Source organism: Podarcis erhardii (assembly GCF_964252035.2).
Source record: "Podarcis erhardii genome assembly, chromosome: 9".
Lineage (NCBI taxonomy): Eukaryota > Metazoa > Chordata > Lepidosauria > Squamata > Lacertidae > Podarcis > Podarcis erhardii.
This window is the reverse complement of record NC_138512.1, coordinates 49013487-49032552: the sequence shown is the minus strand read 5'-3', so window position 1 is coordinate 49032552 and position 19066 is coordinate 49013487. Positions and strand designations below refer to the sequence as shown.

Sequence of the window (19066 nt, the reverse complement as noted above, 5' to 3'; positions counted from 1 at the left end):
CAATCGGAAGCTAGGCGAAGGAGATGACTTTTCCCATTGGTTTAAAAGGGGAAAGAAAAAAGAAACATCACATGCCCGCCTCTTCCTTCAGGCTGTGCGAGGAAGGCGGCTGAGGAACAAAACTGAGCGGTGAGTGGGCAACCGCTGTGTGTTTGTATGCGCGCTTACGCGGAAGTAAGTATCTCCATCTCCCATGGACCAATTACTTCCGAGTAGACCTGTTACCTCCTAGCTGGGAGGGAGCCCCATTAAATCCAACGGGGCCTCCTTCTGAGCAAAGTAGCATGGGGGACTTGGCTGGCAGCCACCCTAAGCCCCGTCGCAGGGCTGGATTTCCTTCCCTCTTCCTGGTTTCGAAGCAACTTGCCTCCCCAACGCTCCTCGGTGTTTTTAAAAGGGTGGCGCGGTGAGCTGAAATGGTGGCACCTGAAACTTTTTCGTCTCGCGCGGTTTCCAGAGGCAGAGGGTCCTCCCCAGCGGAAAACGTTGGCAACCGAACGGGGCTGGGGAGAGGGGAGAAGGACCTGGTTTAAATCGAAGAGCCCGCATCGACTGCCCAGAACAGTCATTGCAATAGATATCTATTCTGCAGAGAGGATGCTCTCTGCAGGATGCTCGGGATGTGTCTCACTGTCCTCTTCATCAGTACAGTATGTCGGCATCGTGCGGAAAGAGCGATTCTTGCACTTACACACACAATATTGTGTTAGAGAGTGTATATTCCAAAGTGTTAATGCACATAGTCAGGCAGATCTGATTTTTTCCCACCCACACATAAGCACTCTCTATTGAACTCTTATCGCAGTGTGACCTACCCACAATACTGGATAGTGATTAATGGGATGTGTTAACACTTTGTGTTGCCCCTTCTCCACTGCTAGTAGTTCCCAAGTTCCTCCCCAAGTTCTGGAAACCTGATGTCCTTTGTGGACATGCAAACGCTACAGCAGCATAGAATTGTAAAATTGTGGTGTTGGATAAGATCCCATGGGTCATCTAGTCCAACCCCCTGCGATGCAGGAATCTTTTACCCAACGTGGGGCTTGAACCCCGAGTTTGAGAGTCTCATGCTCTACTGACTGAGCTATCCCTCAATTGGGATACAACTCGTATTCCCTCCTAGCCCACAAATCCAACATCATGGGTCGATATAAAGCGGGACTAATTTTCTTTGTGCCCAGCAGTCTAATCTCAAAATTATTTCCTTCCAGCCATGTAATAACATTGCCCAGGCATTCCTCCTGAGCTGTTCAAACTTAGTTCTAATCATAATCATAATTAGCATATAATTAGCCTTGCCCCAATAAGCAGACATTGACAGGATATTGGAACCAACTCACACCCTTTTTGGAAAAACTGGAGACCAAATTCCCTACCATTGACTCTCGAATTTTAATGCTGGAGCTATCCTTCAGTCAATTTGTAATTAGCTCACATTTTCCCAGTCCTGCATTCAAAGTTTATTTTTACCACAGGCAATTAGTTAAGGAGGGAAAGAGTTAAATAGAGCAATATTTCTGCAGGTATGGACAGGAAGATGTATAATTTAGACAAGGTGGGGGAACTGGTTCCTGGATAAATTGAACTGGTTCCTGGATAAATTGACGTAGGAATTGCACCCTCTTTTCTTGATATGCTCAACTCAACTTGCCACTCAGCTTAACTCCTTTAAACTCTTTTCTCATACAGTATTGAGAAAAAAGTTTTGACTTTTATATTAGTCACACATTTGAGTGTCTAAGCTATTGTCTTTTGATTGCTTTGTGGGTGGATTGATGCTGAAGTATGAACTGCACATTATTTACAATACCTTGTTTTGTGTAGGGTTCCAACATTAAAAAATGCTTTTTTAATGCATACTCCAACTTCAGTTTTAACCAAAGTAGCCTAATAGGAAGGGCTAACAATGTTTCTACTTGATGTGTCCTGGGTTTGGAAGATAGTTTGAGAGGGGAGTGCCACAATGTTGGGAAAACTCTTTCACATATATCCTCATTGTGTGGACTTGGTGTACAGGTAACTGCTCAGGGTGATGGTACCTGGAAGGCTACAGGCAGCAAGTGCAAGTTGTAGAGCACAAGGATAAGCTGATGGACCACAGAATGCCAATCAAGGGAGACTGCTATGTTATGTACCAGTTGGAGGCAGCCATGTAGAAGGAAATATTACAGCATTTGGGGCTTTTTAGTTCAAAGAAAATAGTAGGTTCCGTAACAGTATTGTATAAAATTATGCATGGTCTAGAGAAAGCAGAGAGAGCCAAGTTTTTCTCTCTTTCACAACACTAGCACTTAGGGACATCCATTGAAGCTGAACATAGGAATTTTCAGGACAGACAAAACTATGAAATTTGTTTCCATGAGAGGCAGTGATGGCCACCAACTTGGAAGGCTTTTAAAGAAGATTCAACAAATTCTTAGAGCACAAGGCTATCAGTGACTACTTTCCCTGATGGATGTGTTGTTCTTCCATTGTTGGAGGCAGTATGCTTCTGAATACATGTTGCTGGAAACAACAGAAGAGGAACCTGCTGTTGCCCTCGGGACTTGCTTGCAAAGTTGCTTCCCCAAAGCATCTGACTGGCCAGAATGCTGGAATAAATTGGCCACTGGTCTGATTCAGCTCACTCTTAAGTTCTTAGAAGATATTGCATGAGTAGATTTCCAAGACTAATTACAAGGAAATTTTATTTTTATCATAAGTTTGCAGAGGATATATAGTTGTATTTCAACTTTAACATGTTCTACTTTATCCGTAGGCAGGCCATTTGTTCAGCACCAGTACTGCTGTGGAAATACAACTTTATTTGGAGGTTGACAGTGGATTTGCATATTTATACAAGTTAAAGTTGAGATCACTGTGGACACCCTGTGGTGAAAATAGGCATGAACAGTCAGGTACTGAAAAAGGTATGGTGTTGCAGCAAGTCATTTAATTATCCTGCGTATGTAATAACTCTATACCAAGATCTTAATGGAACTTCCAGTAACACATGCAATTGGTTGACTTGCATCTCTCCGTTGCAATAATGTTGTGTCGCTTGCAATAATGTGTAGGAGTTGGGAGATTATAGAATGCTATTAAAGTTACTAGCAGTTGTGCCCCTGTCTGCTCCATTCACACACCCCCCTACTATTTTCCCCACATTAACCCCCTAGAGCAGTGGTTTCCAACCTTTTTTGGGCCATGCCCCACCTAAGCATCTCTAAAATCCTGATGCCACCCCCCCTGTGATATATAATTATTTAAAAAGTGAACTCCTGTTCACATGGAGGAAGCCTAAAAGGCCATTCAGGGTTAATAACTCATTCTTGATTGCCCCCCTTAAAAATCAAATTGCCCCCTTGTGGGGCATGTGCTCCACATTGGGAACCACTGCCCTAGAGCTTCCCCTTCCCACTGCTACTAAGCTCACTTTTCACCTTCCCAACCCTATTCCAGAAGCTACTTCTCTCATCTACTCTATTGTGCAACCACACTTTGCATCCCTGTTTTCACCTTTGCTCCCATGTCCATGCCTCCTCACTTACTTTTGTCCGCCCCCATTATAGCCTCCTGTAACCTCCTACCACACTACTAAGCACCCTTTCTGCCCTTTGCCCAGTTATGAAGCTACCAACCCGGCCTATTATCCAGACTCTTTTGCACCCCTGCTTTTCATCTTCAACCCCATTCCCATGCCACCTACTCCATCTTATTTTGCAACCCACTTTGCACCTTTGTTCTCTTTTTTCCATACCCCTTGTCCGTAGTTTTCTCAACTCTCCTTGCACACAGACAAGGGCGTAGGAAGGGGTGTGTGGTGGGGGCAGTCCACCCCGGGTGTCATCCCAGGGGGGAGAGATAACACCCCCTGGGCGGATCGCGCTGCCACGCAGCGATCGGCCCCCCGCTGGGAGGATCACGTCACTGTGCCGTGATCGCCCCCCCCAGAGGATCGCGCCACGATTGGTCCTCCTCCAGGATTGTGCTGCCTCACCGATTGCCCCGTGGGCAGATCACCCCACCCTGCTTCTCTGGGTGCTGGAGCAGCTAGCTTCGCCACTGCACACAGATCACCCTTATTTCCACACCTTACCCTCTCTCCTATTGTGCATCTTCCTTTCCATACACACACCATTATCTCCCAGGAGTAAAATACATTGTGAGAAAGTACTATGAAATGTTTGAAGGCTCCTCACGTGAGGCAGCTGAGAAGCTCAGAAAAGCATTTCTGCCCATTTCAGTGTTTCCCCTTTTCACTCCTACAGTGGCAGAAGTTTGAGTAGAGCGGGGTGGAAGGACATACAGTGGTACCTCTGGTTGAGAACAGGATCCGTTCCGGAGGCCCGTTCACAACCTGAAAAGAGTGCAACCTGAAGCGCCGTATCTGCACAGGTGCATGGCGCAATTTAACGCTTCTGCGCATGTGCGATTAGCGAAACCAGGAAGTAACTCTTTCCAGTACTTCTGGATCACCACAGGACGCAACCTGTAAGACGTAACCTGAAGCGTCCGTAACATGAGGTATGACTGTAAATGAAAGCTGTGAGTTTAAACAACAGCAGAGGGTTGAATGAAGCAGGAATATAGTGACACTGCAGGTTGGTTGGTTTTTTAACGAAACAAAAAAAAAAATTAGTGGCAAACTTCTTAGTATTAAGCAAAAATAATCATTTTAAGTTTACAATATAATATTTAGATGGAGTTTAAAATTGAAGATACATGGAACAGCTTACCAGTGAGTCATGATCCAGTAACAATCAAGTTGACAGGTGAAGATGCTGGAATGATGATAGAAGTGTGTGCTCCATTTTTTAATGATCCTCCAGCTCCTCCTGGTGAACCTGGAAAACCATTCAATGGACTGTGGGACTATGAGGGTAAGTGAATCAATCTTTTTGCAAGGTTCTATCATGTATATTCTGGCAGCATGTCTTGAGTACAGGCTGGCATTCCTGTAAAGAGAAATGCTGAACTTTGTTTAAAGAAATGCAACAACAGGTTATGCTCTTGTTCAAGCTTGCAGACTGACAACTCTGCCATTTTTCAGAGTATTCCATTCCACCTCAGCTTTCCATTTTTCACCCCCAACAGATTCATCATTTTGTGCCCACTGAATATGCTCAGCACTAATTATGCTGTGAGGGGGTGTAGGTCCCCTATTCCCCTCCCACCACCCTTCCTTTTCCCATCCTCTACTTCTGTAAAGCTTTGGGTTACCCTGAGCCTGCTGATGTGGTTAGATGGTGCTGTTTTGGTTATACAAAGATCTACATTGAGAGAATGAGCTTTCCATTAGTATTATTCAGAATCCTGTGACTATCAGAGAAGCTGATTCAAAACAGAGAAATGCATGAAGCCTAGTTAGGAGTTCCAAGTGCCCTAAGCATTCAGTTTTCTTTCCAGTATTGATTATTTAATATCTAATTTCTATACTGCTTAATATATTAAATATATATTATTAGAGATTAGGGTACAAAAAACTGAAGCAACAGCAAACAACTTAAACATAATATTACAAAAATACACACTTACATATAAGCGCTGCATTAATAAGTAGGGCTGTTTTTGTGTATATAAATAAATAAAGTAAAATAAAATATATTCATTTTCCTTTGGTCACACCCTATCATCCTCTGGGTTTCTCACCCGGAGTCCAGCAAACTCTGAGCTCACCCACAAAGGTTTCACAACAAAAAGATACTTGAAACAGCAAACATCAGCCTAGTCTCTCGCTCTAGACTTGCTCTTTATGCGTAGACCCAAGGCACTGCCTCAGACCGCCCACAGCTGTGTCCCATTCAGCTGCACTTTCCACAACCAGTTCCAGGTGCAGCAGCTTTCCCAGGGGTCCAAAGGATGAGGAGAGGCTCCCCTTCCACCCACAGCTCTGTGCTCTTCTAGCTGGGATATAATGTAATATAGTAGGGCAGAAGGGTCATTTAATTTTTAATGGGAAGGCTACTTATTGCAAATTATTAGGGGTTATGCAACCTGAATAAATATAACTGTGTTGTAAACATCAATTACCATTTATATATCGAGTAATCTATTTTAGGTTATTTCAAAAGGCAGGCAATTTTCATGAAATCTGTGTTCTTTTTTTGAGCATGCTCTCCGCAATTCTGCCTCCTAGGTAAAGAAATATATTATGATGCTTGTCTTGGAATTTTATGGTAAACAATCATCTAATTATCCAGATCTGAATCAAAACTAATGTTATTAATGCCAGGTTCTTTGTAGAAATTGTCACACAGCTTGTGAAAACCTAAAGAAATACAATGCTATGAAACCTACAGGGGCACTATTATTATTATTATTATTATTATTATTATTATTATTATTATCATCAGTTTATATGGTGCAAACAGTACAAAAGGACAGCCCCCTGCCTCAAAGGGGAAAGTAGTTTTGCAAATAGTTATGGGGATATGCTACAACATATGCTCATTAGCAAGTGTGTAAATGCTAGCAATAGGCTATTTATAGCACAAGCTGCTTATTCCATATACAGAGTGTTACAGTGGACAAAATGGTAGTACAGTGGTACCTCGGGTTACAGACGCTTCAGGTTACAGACTCCACTAACCCAGAAATAGTACCTAAGGTTAAGAACTTTGCTTAAGGGTGAGAACAGAAATTGAGCAGCGGCGGCAGCAGGAGGCCCCATTAGCTAAAGTGGTGCTTCAGGTTAAGAACAGTTTCAGGTTAAGAATGAACCTCCAGAACGAATTAAGTTCTTAACCCGAGGTACCACTGTAATCCGTTACTATACATGACAGTGATTAAGGACTGCCTCTGAATGATCTTCCCATATGGTATTCCCAAATACTATAGTCAAGTACAAAATGAATGAAAATCCATATATTTGTCCCATCAATAAAGTTTGGTAACTGTATATTGGTTAGGACTGCCATATGTCCAGATTTTCCTGGACATTACTTGGATTTCAAATGCGGAATTGATACCTGGGGCAGAAGGATTTCCAAAGGTGGTGCTTTGTCCTGGATCTAGTCAATCGGAAAATCACAGTTTTTGTAAAAAAAATATCTCAACAACTTTCAGGGTGTCCTGATTTTTACTTTTTGAAACATGGCAACCCTAATCTCGGTGCATTAGCTTCAAGGTTTTTAAAAGATCCACATGGTAGGCTTAACTTTCCTGTGTGATAAAGACTCTTATGTACATCTTTTAGAGTGGAGTATGGAGGTCTAGCATTAGAATTTCTCATCTTTTATGCTGGATAAATTAATTTTCACTAAATGAGTAGTCCAAAGAACTTTTATCTTATAATACAAATTCCAACCCTTCAGTACAATTGCCACTTAAACTCACTGGTTTTCTTACTTTCTAAGGGATCTGATGATAAATCAACTGCTTCAAACTAATACCATAATACAGATTTTCAAATAGCCACCCACTTTGTAGCCTGTTTAAAGTAAGAGTGATGTTCACTGTAAGACATGCTCAGTGTAGAACCATTAATTGCAGTGTATCTACTCTGAGTGCGATTTAGCTTGGGTGACATCCAAAGTACTGAATATCATCAGTCATAAAAGCCTTATAAAACTTGGTTCTCTCATTTTATAGGCCACATACTACTGACGCAGGGATATCTGGATAAGACGACTAAAAACTACCTCCACTGTTGAGCTCAGATCCTGCTTTCAATTTTACATAGGCATCTATGGGAACAGGATACTGGGCTAGATGGGCAATTGGCCTGATCCAGTAGGCTCTTCTTATGTTCTTAAAACATTTTTGATGGACCAACAAATTTTGTGGTCTTGTTTGACATAGCCACTATGTTTCTCCAAGTCTAAGTAGCATAATCTCTCCCCATCTCAGCTGGGCTTTCACTGTGTCTTCCCTGATTTCCATCACTATGGAGATGGCTACTCGATAGTTGGAGTCAGTGGCGTAGCGTGGGGGGTGCAAGGGGTGCCAGCCGCACCGGGCGCAACATTTTTGGGGGCGCACTCGGAGCTCTCTGCCCCTACCTGGTCCTGGTGGCTCACTCTCTCTCTCACAGTGCTGGCTGCGATGGAAAGGACGAGGCTGCGCGCTCCCCAGCCCAGGCGCCGCCTTCTGCGCGCACACTCGCTTGCAGCTAGAAGCCCTGCAGAAAAGGCCGTCGGGTGCAGGAGCGGCGCCTACATCGCGCTTCCCGGAGGGGGCGCGTCGCTCGCCCGGCATTGGCGCGCGTTTGGGCGGGCTGCGGAGGGCGCGAGCGCTGCGTGCGCCCCAGGAGGCCGGCGAGGGCGGGAAAGCGGGCGGCTCGCTCCTCCCGCGCGCCCGAAGGGGCTTTTTTGGCGGTTCCCCCGCTGCTACGAAGTCCTAAGCAACGAGAAGGAAAGCGCCTCATGAGCATAGCACTGGAGGGTGAGTCTCAACTTTTCTGGACGAGCACTCAATGTGTTGCAGATATTAAGCATAACTTTAAAGCCCTAAAAAAAGAAGAAGCAGCAAAAAAAAAACCCACCCCACACGGGGGGCGTGTTCTAATTCCCTTCTAACTCCGGGTTAGAGCGCAGCACGTGGAGGATGGGTGGGGAAAGAGAGAGGAGGCGGGCGGGCGCGCTGATAGAACGCCAGGCGCGGGGGCCGCCAGGGAGAGCCAGCGCGCGCCCCACCCCAGACGCTCGCGGCCACCGCCGTCCCTCCCTCCCAGGGAAGGCGGGATTAGAGCAAGCGCCCGGGCAGCAAGAAGCGCGCGCGCACGCCGGCCCTGCCCTGGATCCCTCAGAACAGCCAGTCTCTGGGAAAGTGGGCGTGGCTTTAGAACTCTCAGGCAGCAGAGGCCGCCGCCCGGCAAGGCTTCCCATTGGGAGGCGCGAAGGCTTTAGTGGGTGGGGATTGGCGCAAATGTAAGCAGGGCGGGCTAAGAGGAGGAGCCGCTGCCGAGGAGCAGCGGCACCAGCAGCGTTTCCTCTCCCCCCCTCCCCTCCCGTGTCAACAAGCGGGGCGCCTGCGCCGGGGGTTTGCGCATCTTTTCCTCTCATGCGCGGTATTTGCTTCCCGAGTCGGGCCCGGGGTTTGGCCTAGAGCCAGCGGCGGGCAGAGGGCGCAGAGCGATCGGGCGCAGCTCTCCGGCCGCAGCGGCTCCGGGCGGGCGAGCGATCGGTCGGTCCGCTGGCTCAGGATGGCGGACGACTCCGCAGTGGCGTAGCGTGGGGGGTGCAGGGGGGGCGCAACATCTGGGGGTTAGGGTTAGGGGGCGCAAATCCACGGGTTAGGGGGCGCAAATCCACGGGTTAGGGGGCGCAAATCACTTGCCTTGCCCCGGGTGCTGACAACCCACGCTACGCCACTGGTTGGAGTTTCAGTGTTACCAACACTACTTTGATTCTATTTTTCTTAAACAGGATGATATATCAGTGTGAAGTCATCTGGCAAGTTTCCTTGGCTATGTGATCTTCACATTTTAAACTTTTTTCTTATGCCATCAAGCTTATATTGCTTTATCTTGCATTCAAGCTCCGTAGGTTTCTGAATTTTAGCATTACAGCATTGTTGCCAAAATAACATTCACAGCATAATGCATTCAAATTGGCAGTACAATAAATGTGTATAGTGTTTAAAATATTCACTAATTGGCTATGTTCACATAGCATTCTAGAGGAGAATCTAGAGTAATAGTTGAGTATGCTGCTACCTGCTAGAATAACGCCAATTTTGTATTTAAAAAAACTTTAATGTGCTGTATGAGCATCAGTTGGAACAATTTCCCCCATTCTTTTTCTTTTCTGCTCTTGAAGGTATGAAGAATTCATAATTTATACTTCCCTAGGTGGAGGAGAAATCTTTTTCTGGGAGCCATTTGTATTTTATTCTTATTTCTTGCAGCTGTTTCCGTTGATCAGTACTGCATTGGAAAGTAGCAGCAGGATTCCTGAGTAGCTTTTTCATACATATGAATGAAATTCTTTCCCTGCTCTCTCAATTGTTTCACATTCATTCCATTGCTTTAGTATATTGCATCAGTTTCTTGCACTTAAGGCTTTTCCTTAGGGCCAGTGCAATGAGTGATTGCTCAGTTCTGTTCAATTTTACCTACACAGGCATCCCGTAAAAGTCCCTAAGCATCACTTACCTGATTGACAGCTAATATCAAGTAGAAAAACTGTTATTTTCCACAGCTGTTTCCATCCTTATCAAGATGGAAGAATCAATCTTTTGTTTCTTCCCCCTATGTATATACACACACAGAATTTGTAAAACACTTTTTTGTAGTAGTTTTAAAAGCAATACTATTCTAGATTATGGTAATTATAAGCTATTTGAAAAGTGTTTTCAAAGCACATTATGAAAAATATATACAGTTAGTGGGCTGCCGAAAAAATTAGAGCAGAAATGAGATTTTGCAGCATTCCCCTATGTGTATCCACTCAGTTAAGTCCCACTGAGTTCAACTGGGCTGTACTCCCAGGTAAATGGATATAGGATTGTAGCCTAAGTCTGCAATCCTAAATGCAGTAGGGAATAAGTTATATTGAGCAAATGGGATTGAGTTCGTGTAACTGTGTGTAGGTTTGCACTGTAAATATAAAAATGATTTAAAATGAAGCAGCAATGTTTTGTTGGTTTTCAGTTGTAGAAGCGTTCTTCTTGAATCACCAAACTGAGCAGTACTTAGAAGTGGAGTTTTGTCCGTAAGTAAACATTTCAAAATCCTTTAATTTCTTATGCAATTATGTTGCTTGAATCCTTGATGTGTACGTTTGTATTTGGGAGATTGCTAGAATTCCAAGAGTGCTTTCAGCTTTCTGCAGGTGAAGAACAGGATTTGCCACCAGGGAATCCCATTCAGACCTTAAGCCGTATCAGAAGTGTCTTTCTGCTTGGAATTGTTCTGTGGCTTTAGAAGGTAGCTGCTGATTCTACAATGTGGCTAGAAAAAAATATTATGGTTTCTCTCAGTCTGTATATTTTAGCAGTAAGCTAAGGAACAGAGCTGTAAAGTTAATGTATATTGACGTGCAGTGCAATATCATATATGTTGTAAGCCACCCAGAGTGGCTGGGGAAACCCAGCCAGATGGGTGGGATATTAATATTACTATTAATAAATTAATTACTAATATTAATATTATTATACAGTGAGATGGTAAGGTGGTGCATAGGGACAGAGTCCTTAAGAGCAAAAGCACCTGTATGTTTTCCTATGCGGTTGCCAATACTCTACATGTAAAGCTCTGTAGGAATCTTTAATTTGCACCTGCAGTATTATAACATTAACCAATGAATGAATTTCTGTATTGTTACAGAATCGGAGTGAGAAGAATCCAAGATAGGATAAAGAATCCAAGATAGGATAAAGGCAGTGTATGTTTTTATTGTTGAGTCTATTCAGGGAGGCAAGCTCTGAAAAATATATAAAATTGGGGATTTTAGTGGTGCTGTAGCTAGGGTGGAGGACCAGTAAAAATGATGGACAATTATGAGTGAATTTAAAAGCAGCCCATAAAGATGTGTGTGTATGTGGCTGTGGGTTGGTAAAGACTTACTTCAGCAAATGTCTTTTTTGTAAAGAAAGATAAAGGTAAAGGACCCCTGAACGGTTAAGTCCAGTCAAAGACGACTATGAGGTGTATTGCTCATCTTGCTTCAGGCCAAGGGAGCCAGTGTTTGTCCACAAGCAGCTTTCCAGGTCATGTGGCCAGCATGACTAAACCGTTTCTGGCACAATGGAGACCATGACACTCCAGTGGCACCTATTTATCTATTTGCATCGGTGTGCTTTTGAACTGCTAGGTTGGCAAGAGCTGGGAGAGAGCAATGGGATCTCACCACTGTCACATGGATTTGACCTGCTGACCTTCTGATCGCTAAGCCCAAGAAGCTCAGTTGTTTAGACCACAGCACCACCCACGCCCCTAGGTTTGAATTCGCGTGACTGGGTGAGCTCCTGTTGCTCTGTCCCAGTTTCTGCCAATCTCACAGTTCAAAAGTATACCAGTGCAAGTAGATAAATAGGTACCACTGTGGTGGGAAGGTAAGCTTCCATCACAGTGTTCCATTGCGCCAGAAGTGGTTTAGTCATGCTGGCCACATGACTCGGAAAGCTATCTGTGGACAAACGCTGGATCCCTTGGCCTGAAAACGAGATGAGCACCACTTCCCATTGTCGCCTTTGAGTGGACTTAACCATCCAGGGGTCCTTTACCTTACCTTTACCTTATTTGTAAACGTAGTCCAGAATAAAGCAAATATAGTTGTGCAATTTAATGGCTTCATGTTGACTTACATAGCAAGTTGCTTAGGAGTTATTTGCATTTTATCGGGTTACACAATTTTCATCTGAGAACTATAAGCTGCCTCTGGTTTAGAGACTTGCTAATGGATGTATTTCTGGTATGACTATATTATGTTTTTGCAGGCATGGACAGTATCTGGTGTTGCTGCTTTCTGGGAGACGGAAAGTGTGCAAAGTAAGTGAACCATAGGACTCCACCACCACCTTCCCCAAACGCACAATTACTTCAACACTCACAGGACTGGGATAAATCTGCATATCTTTTTTTAACACAGCAAGAACTTCCTTTAATGTTTGAAGTGTCGAGAACGTGTGCCAAATGGAATGGAAAAGCTCATCTTCCTTGGAGTTATTTTCCACCAGCTACTGACAAATTTAATGCATTTGCAATTCATGGGTCAGGAGTTAACAGAACATATGAAGCCCTCTATCCTGTACCTCAACATGACATTGTGGCAAAACAGAAACCTGATTTGTAAGTACATCTGTGGTGCTTTCTTTTGAAGGGGGCATTCTAAGAGACTGGTGTGAGTGGGAGAATATTTTATTATCCTTCAAGTTAGGAGGGCAAGTTATATTAGGACCTAAACTGCAGAATCTAGACAAGAACTTAAATGCAATGATGTTGCTTCTGCTGGTCAGGCTGGTCAAGGATGCTTTTTATTTGGCTTGTAGCAATCTTACTATTGAAAATGTTAACACATTAATATTTCAAACAAAATAACCTTTAAAGATCATTCTCTCTCACTTACACTGCTTTGCTAAGCTTATCCTTTGGGATATAATGTAATACCTGTATACTTTCATTGGATCAAGAAGTGCATTGGGAAATGTGAATATATGAATGATGGTGTAAAATATTATAACAATGCTTGCTCTTCTTCCCCCTGTGTTCTTTTGAATGGTTTCTTGGGTCTGGGGTAGCTTGCTGTGCTCCATATTCATTAGTACTTGCTGAAAGGAAATATCTGGTAGTATGTCTGCGTTACAGCATTTCAATCTGCAAAACGTGCGCTTCTGATATGCTGATAGAAAAATGCTTTCTGCCTGAACTGAGACTTTGTGAGAAGTCCACTTGAAACATAACCTTGCATACAGTGTCATGTGCTCTCTGGGTGGTTGCACCACAAAACCTCCAATCCTATCTACCACCCATCTATTTATCTTGGTGGCTACTTTTTATTCTTTATTTGACAGAGTGTTATCTGCACACCTTACTTTCCTACTTTTCCTTGCATGAAAACTTAGAAGGCAACAAGGCACAGACTAATTATATCAATCAGTTTCACAATATGAATGTGACACACACACACACATATATATATACTACAGTGTAATTTCTTGGGGTGGTGAAGAACAACACACTTACACTAGTTCTTTAATACATAGTTACTGTACTGTAGTTTTGTAATACAATAACTTTTCTTCATACCAATTTAGCAGATGTGGAAAGGGGTAAGTGTAAATGTTTCCAACCCATCTGACTCTTTTGCTCCTTTCTTTTGCAGCCATCGCCTGGAATATTTTAAATGCCTGAACCTGAAACTGTTAATGAGAGAAGATTGGAAGCAACCAGAATCAGACTTGTGGGCATCATTTAAATGCAACTAAATAAAAAAGACAAAAGGTAGGCTACCAGATAGCTTAAAGTAGGTGGTTAGACACTGATGACCACTGCCTAATTGTAGCACTTACACGCATTCAGTGGATCAAATCAAAGCGTGTTGACTTCAGTTTGCTGAAGTCTGCTGCCATAGTTGCATTATATATCTGCATGTATGAAAATATCTGTCTCCAATGTCTGGCTTGGAGAAAAGGTTTTGTTTCCTCTCAACTGGGCCTTTCACTGTTGCTCATTTGCATCCTGATCATATACTTTTATTTAGTTATCAATAAGGAGCTTTTAGCCTGTAAAAGAGGAGACTGAGAGGAGATACGATAGCCATCTTCAAATATCTTAAGGGCTGTCACATGGAAGAGAGACCATGCTTGTTTTCTCCTGCTCTGTAATAAAAATACAATTAACAGTAAAATAAAACATATTTGAAACACTTCTAAAACATGTAGAAACTGTTAAAATAATCTAGAAACACTGAAACACGACAAAACATGTAACACATCATGTATCTAAATAGATCTGCTGAAACAGAAACATTTTCAGCAGACATCAATAATGTCAATAGTCAGGGAGTTTCAAAAAAGACGTGACTCCTGATGAATGCAATGTAGACATTGTGTGGCACTTACAGAAATGTGAGTTTTGCAGATTGAAGTGATCAAGTTGGCACATATTGGGTAAGGGGACCCCTTAAGGAAACTGGTCCCCAGCCATTAAGGCATTATATACCAATATTATTATGAGTCCTGTGGATGATATTGGAGACTGTTTACTAACTATTAATGTTGGGCCAGAATTTGGTCTGGATACTGAGAGTCCAGGTGCAATTTGTTCTGGATACTGAGAGACACATAAGGTGCAATGCCCTTGCACCTTATGTGTCTAGTCCAGCCTCAACCCTTCCCACAAGTTGTTGCAAAGGAGTAATTGACTGTGTCTTTACTTCCTCATTTAGTCATGTTATCAGCTTTGTGATCTTCAGCTGTCAGGCATCTAATCTTATTCAAATCCCCATATTGATCTACTTTCTTTACAGGTCACTTGAGTATTGCTCTTTTATTGGTTCTGTTTCTCACATTCCCTCACAGATTGTCTCTGTAGTAAAGTATTTCATGTTCTGGGGGTCTTAAGTACCCAACCGCTTCAAAGATTACCTGACTGGAATGCAAAAGATGGAAGGATACCAAGAAAAGAAAAGAGATGAGATGAGAAGAATCCTTCTAATTCCAATCTGAATGCATTTTGTCCTCTCCTCCCTTCTTGCGAATTTCTTCCTAAGTCAATTATAGATGCTGTCTGATAGCTGACATTACTTCTGCAGTAAAGAAAATGGGAACTTTCCCCCCTGAAGCCACACATGTGTATCCTAATGGATAAGAAGTGGCGATGTAATCAAGCTGTTTTCAAACAAAATCCATGATTGATGCTGCTTGCAAGAATGAATTGAGAAACTAAGCCAATCGCACTCTGCTATACCTGCTAGATCATAATTGGACTTTAAACATTTCACTTTTCCCAACACAAGCGTGTGCTTATTTTATTTACAGTGACCTCCATTGAGATAGCTGCAAAATTATTTTGTTGCTCTGTTTGCCACCTGCATTTTTTTCAATGCCCCTGTGATAAATGGACACTTTTTGGGGTGCTGACAACTTGCCTTCATGGAAAATCTGTGGAACTATCCACTTGGCATGAGCAGACAAACGTTGTAATTCCATTAAAAATATGTTCTATTTAACCAGAAATGGGTATTGTCTCAATGTATTTAATCTTTAATTATTGATTAACGTGGGATAAAAGTAAATGGTGTACCTGTTCACTGCGTATATCAAGCAGGTTTTCATTTCTCACACCAAACTGATTATGACTTAAGTATAAAGGAATAATGAATGGAACAACATTGATCCAGGTGCTTTTTATCATCTTTTCCCATTATACATAAAATTAAAATGAAAGTAGCTAGATGCTCCCTTTCGATGGAAGAAAATAATTGTTTTTTCATCCAAGGCAATGTAATATAATCTGAACTGCAAGTTATTACAGAAGATATTTGATTAAATACAGAAAAAAATCTGGGCGTGATATGTATGTATCTCTGTATATGATGCTGGCTAAAATGTTGCGCCCACCTTGATCAACACAGATCTGTTCCTGTTTTATGTGTGTCTTTTGAAAGTATGTTCTGGATGGTATTAAACTAAGTTTTACTCAGAAGAAATAGAAATTAATAGGACCTAACAAACATTTTCATTCATTTCACTGGGTGTATTCTGAGTAAAATTAGCTGAATATTGTTTGATGTCTGGTTGATGAGCTGAATCAGGCTCCAGGAAAACAACTGCTACACAGGTAGCACTCAAAGTAAAGTGTGTAGCAGTTGCACTACGGCATACAAACACAACCCCACTCCCCCATTGCTGTGGAAGGTACAGATGCTAGCAGGCAAGTCATTGCATCTGTGCATGCTGCTAAAATAAGTGAAAGGCTATCATGCTATCAAAGAAGACAAGAGGCTATGGCAGTAATGACTCCACACTTATCCTAGCTACTATTAAAATACAAGGAGTGAACCTTGTTTTAACCATCCCAAATTGAGACAAGGCCACAAATAAATAGCACAACTACCGCAGCATATCGGAGGACACTTCATGCTTGTATTGCCCCTTGCAGGGGTGTATCAACTCTTGGTAGAAAGAATAGGCTTTTCCTAATGCATGAAAGGACAGTGGCTAAGATTGAGGTTACTAGTTATAACTCACAAATATGTATTGGAACTGGAGTTTCTGCAATCTAAAATCTGTTAAAGGCAGCTATGCAAACAAGGCTGTCATAACAAGAGATCAAAATAAGATTTTGGAATGTGTTTGAAAGCATACAGTGCCTAACAGAATATTGCAGAATCAATAAATGATGTGATGCTAATAACATAAGCACATGGTAGTTAACAAGGAAGGACAATGCAGAAAGAGTATGGTGCAGTTGGGTATAAACAAAGGAACCATTTTATATGTCAGTTTGACATCTGCTGTAGACTGGGTCTTTTGGGTTATAATCTTGATCTAAAAGTGGTTTTAGGGAATTGCATGAAAATGTCAACCTACAAACCCATTTGCCATTTTTACATGTATAGTAGTTAACATGTTCTGTATCATTTTAAATATATTTTCCAAAGTTTCATAATCCAGCATTTTTTTCAATATGGCATTTTATACATGAGCAAGCAACCAGCAGCATGACATTCAAGGTGACTTGGAATTTCTCTTTTCCTAATCTTCGGTTAAAGACGTCTCCAAGAAAATAGACAATAGGTTAATGACCCTTCATTGTATTGAAAAGTTGGCTTTCTCATTTAATAAAATGAGAAGAAACACAGGGGGTGATGTCTATATGGGAAATGTGATTATTCTGAAAGAAAGCAGAAACAGTCACTGAAGTACTGCTGTCAATTGACAACTTTGTTATTGTTGAATTTGAGACATGGAGATGGAAAAGAAATGTTGTGGACCAGGTAGTGATGTAAAGTCGGTTTTTCTTTCAGCTTCTTATTTTTCCAATCTTAAATTGCTCCAGCAGTTTGCAAATTCTAAAATCTTCATGAAATTCACCAGCATCTTACTGTGACTTTCTACTAATAAACACAATGGGTTGAAAAGAAACAAATCATTAGGGTATTGACTGAGCCAAGTCAAATACCCTTTGGGCATTGCAACTTCTCAAATGGATTTGGTGCACACCTGCAATTTGTGAATGCAAAGTAAAGTGTCATACACACAGTGTCTTGCTCTGAAGGCATTTATTTTTATGTGTTTGTCACTGAATTTTATGTGTTATGTTGGTCACAGGTCATATGCTGGAAAACTTTATAACAGTTGCCAATAACAGTAACTGTGTATATTGCTTACTGACTGATTTTTTTATTCATAATTTTAAAGAATATAATTGTTTTAAGGTCTAGATAAATTATTGTGGTTGTAAAACTGTTGTGTTAGTCACAACTTTTAAAATACAGTAAAAAGAAATCATTTAAACAATCTGGCATATTTATTTATTTTTGAAGGGAACATCAATCAAGTTAACACACAATTAGTTTAATAATACTGGCCAATACAGTCATACCTCGGGTTAAATGTGCTTCAGGTTGAGCGTTTTCAGGTTACGCTCTGCAGTGACCTGAAAGTAATGGAGCGCGTTACTTCCGGGTTTCGCCGCATGCGCAGATGCTCAAAATGACGTCACGCGCATGCGCGGAAGCGGCAAATCGCGACCCGAAGGCGCAGGTTGCGTTCACTTCAGGATGCGAAGGGGGTTCCGGAATGGATCCCATTCGCAACCAGAGGTTACAAATATTATGTTGTTCCCTATGGAATTACCCTTTTGTGAGAATATTGCAATTTACATGAATTAGAAGGACTCATTCACAACCTCTGCCTTGGATATTCAGTGTTCTTAATATCCAAACTAGACAGAATCAAATCAGATTTGATTAAAGTCTCATAATGTCAATTTAGAGTGAGGCCAAGACCTTTCCGTAGTTGAATGCAAGAAGCAAAGTTGCTTATGTCGCATACTGTTGGCATCAAAATGGCAACCTGTATTTTTTCACCATTTAATCCAGCTTTACCTTTTCCGCTGAAAATCCTATACTTTAAAAAATAAAAACCACCTTATTGCCCTTTGAAATATTAAGCCCTTTTTTATATACACCCATGATTGGGTCCTTTGTCCTTTTTTATTTGGGATTAAGTTGTGCTTGTGGGTGGCAGTGCAGTCCCCCCACCCATTTTGTTAAGCACAAAATCTAGGAGAATTGAGTGGGGGGAAAGAACATTTTGTTCCAGTTTCATGCTGCATTAGCTGCAGAACATGTTGGGCCTACGCTCTTCAGTCGGCTTTAGGAATCTGTTCTCTCTTAAAGTTTGTAAAGGTGATGTTAAAGTGGCTGTTCCTTGTTATGTGTGCTAACACTTATTGATTCAAAGTCATTTTGCCAGTTCAGTATGGACACTCTGAAATACTGTTTACAGTTTTGGTAACAAGAATGGAGATGGCTTGAGCCTCAATAAGCTATTGAGCTCTTCAGGTTATTGCAGATGGCAAATTTGAACTGGTTTGCCGCTTCTGCTTTTGTGAAAATTCCCTTTGAAGTATGATCTCAGAATGTTTCATTCTACTTCCAGAAGGCTCTTTGTCCCCTGAAACAGGAAACCATTT

The 19066-nt window shown here is 42.0% G+C and overlaps 1 protein-coding gene across 4 annotated transcripts; it reads left to right on the top strand.

Moving 5' to 3' along the window:
- Window positions 1–30: 30 nt before the first annotated feature.
- On the top strand, window positions 31–17886 carry LOC309349826 (UPF0462 protein C4orf33-like). 4 transcript variants are annotated; one of them, XM_081876156.1, is made up of 8 exons: window positions 31–129; window positions 2759–2909; window positions 4682–4862; window positions 10574–10634; window positions 12361–12412; window positions 12513–12712; window positions 13746–13864; window positions 14944–17886. In XM_081876156.1, exons 2-7 carry the CDS (start codon window positions 2886–2888, stop codon window positions 13846–13848), a joined length of 621 nt encoding a protein of 206 aa, XP_081732282.1. In that variant the 5' UTR covers window positions 31–129; window positions 2759–2885; the 3' UTR covers window positions 13849–13864; window positions 14944–17886. The 4 variants fall into 4 exon arrangements, with proteins under 4 accessions (XP_081732282.1, XP_081732284.1, XP_081732283.1 ...); XM_081876158.1 differs by having other exon boundaries at window positions 32–129; window positions 2763–2909; XM_081876157.1 differs by having other exon boundaries at window positions 63–174; window positions 14892–17886.
- The last annotated feature ends 1180 nt before the right edge of the window (window positions 17887–19066 follow it).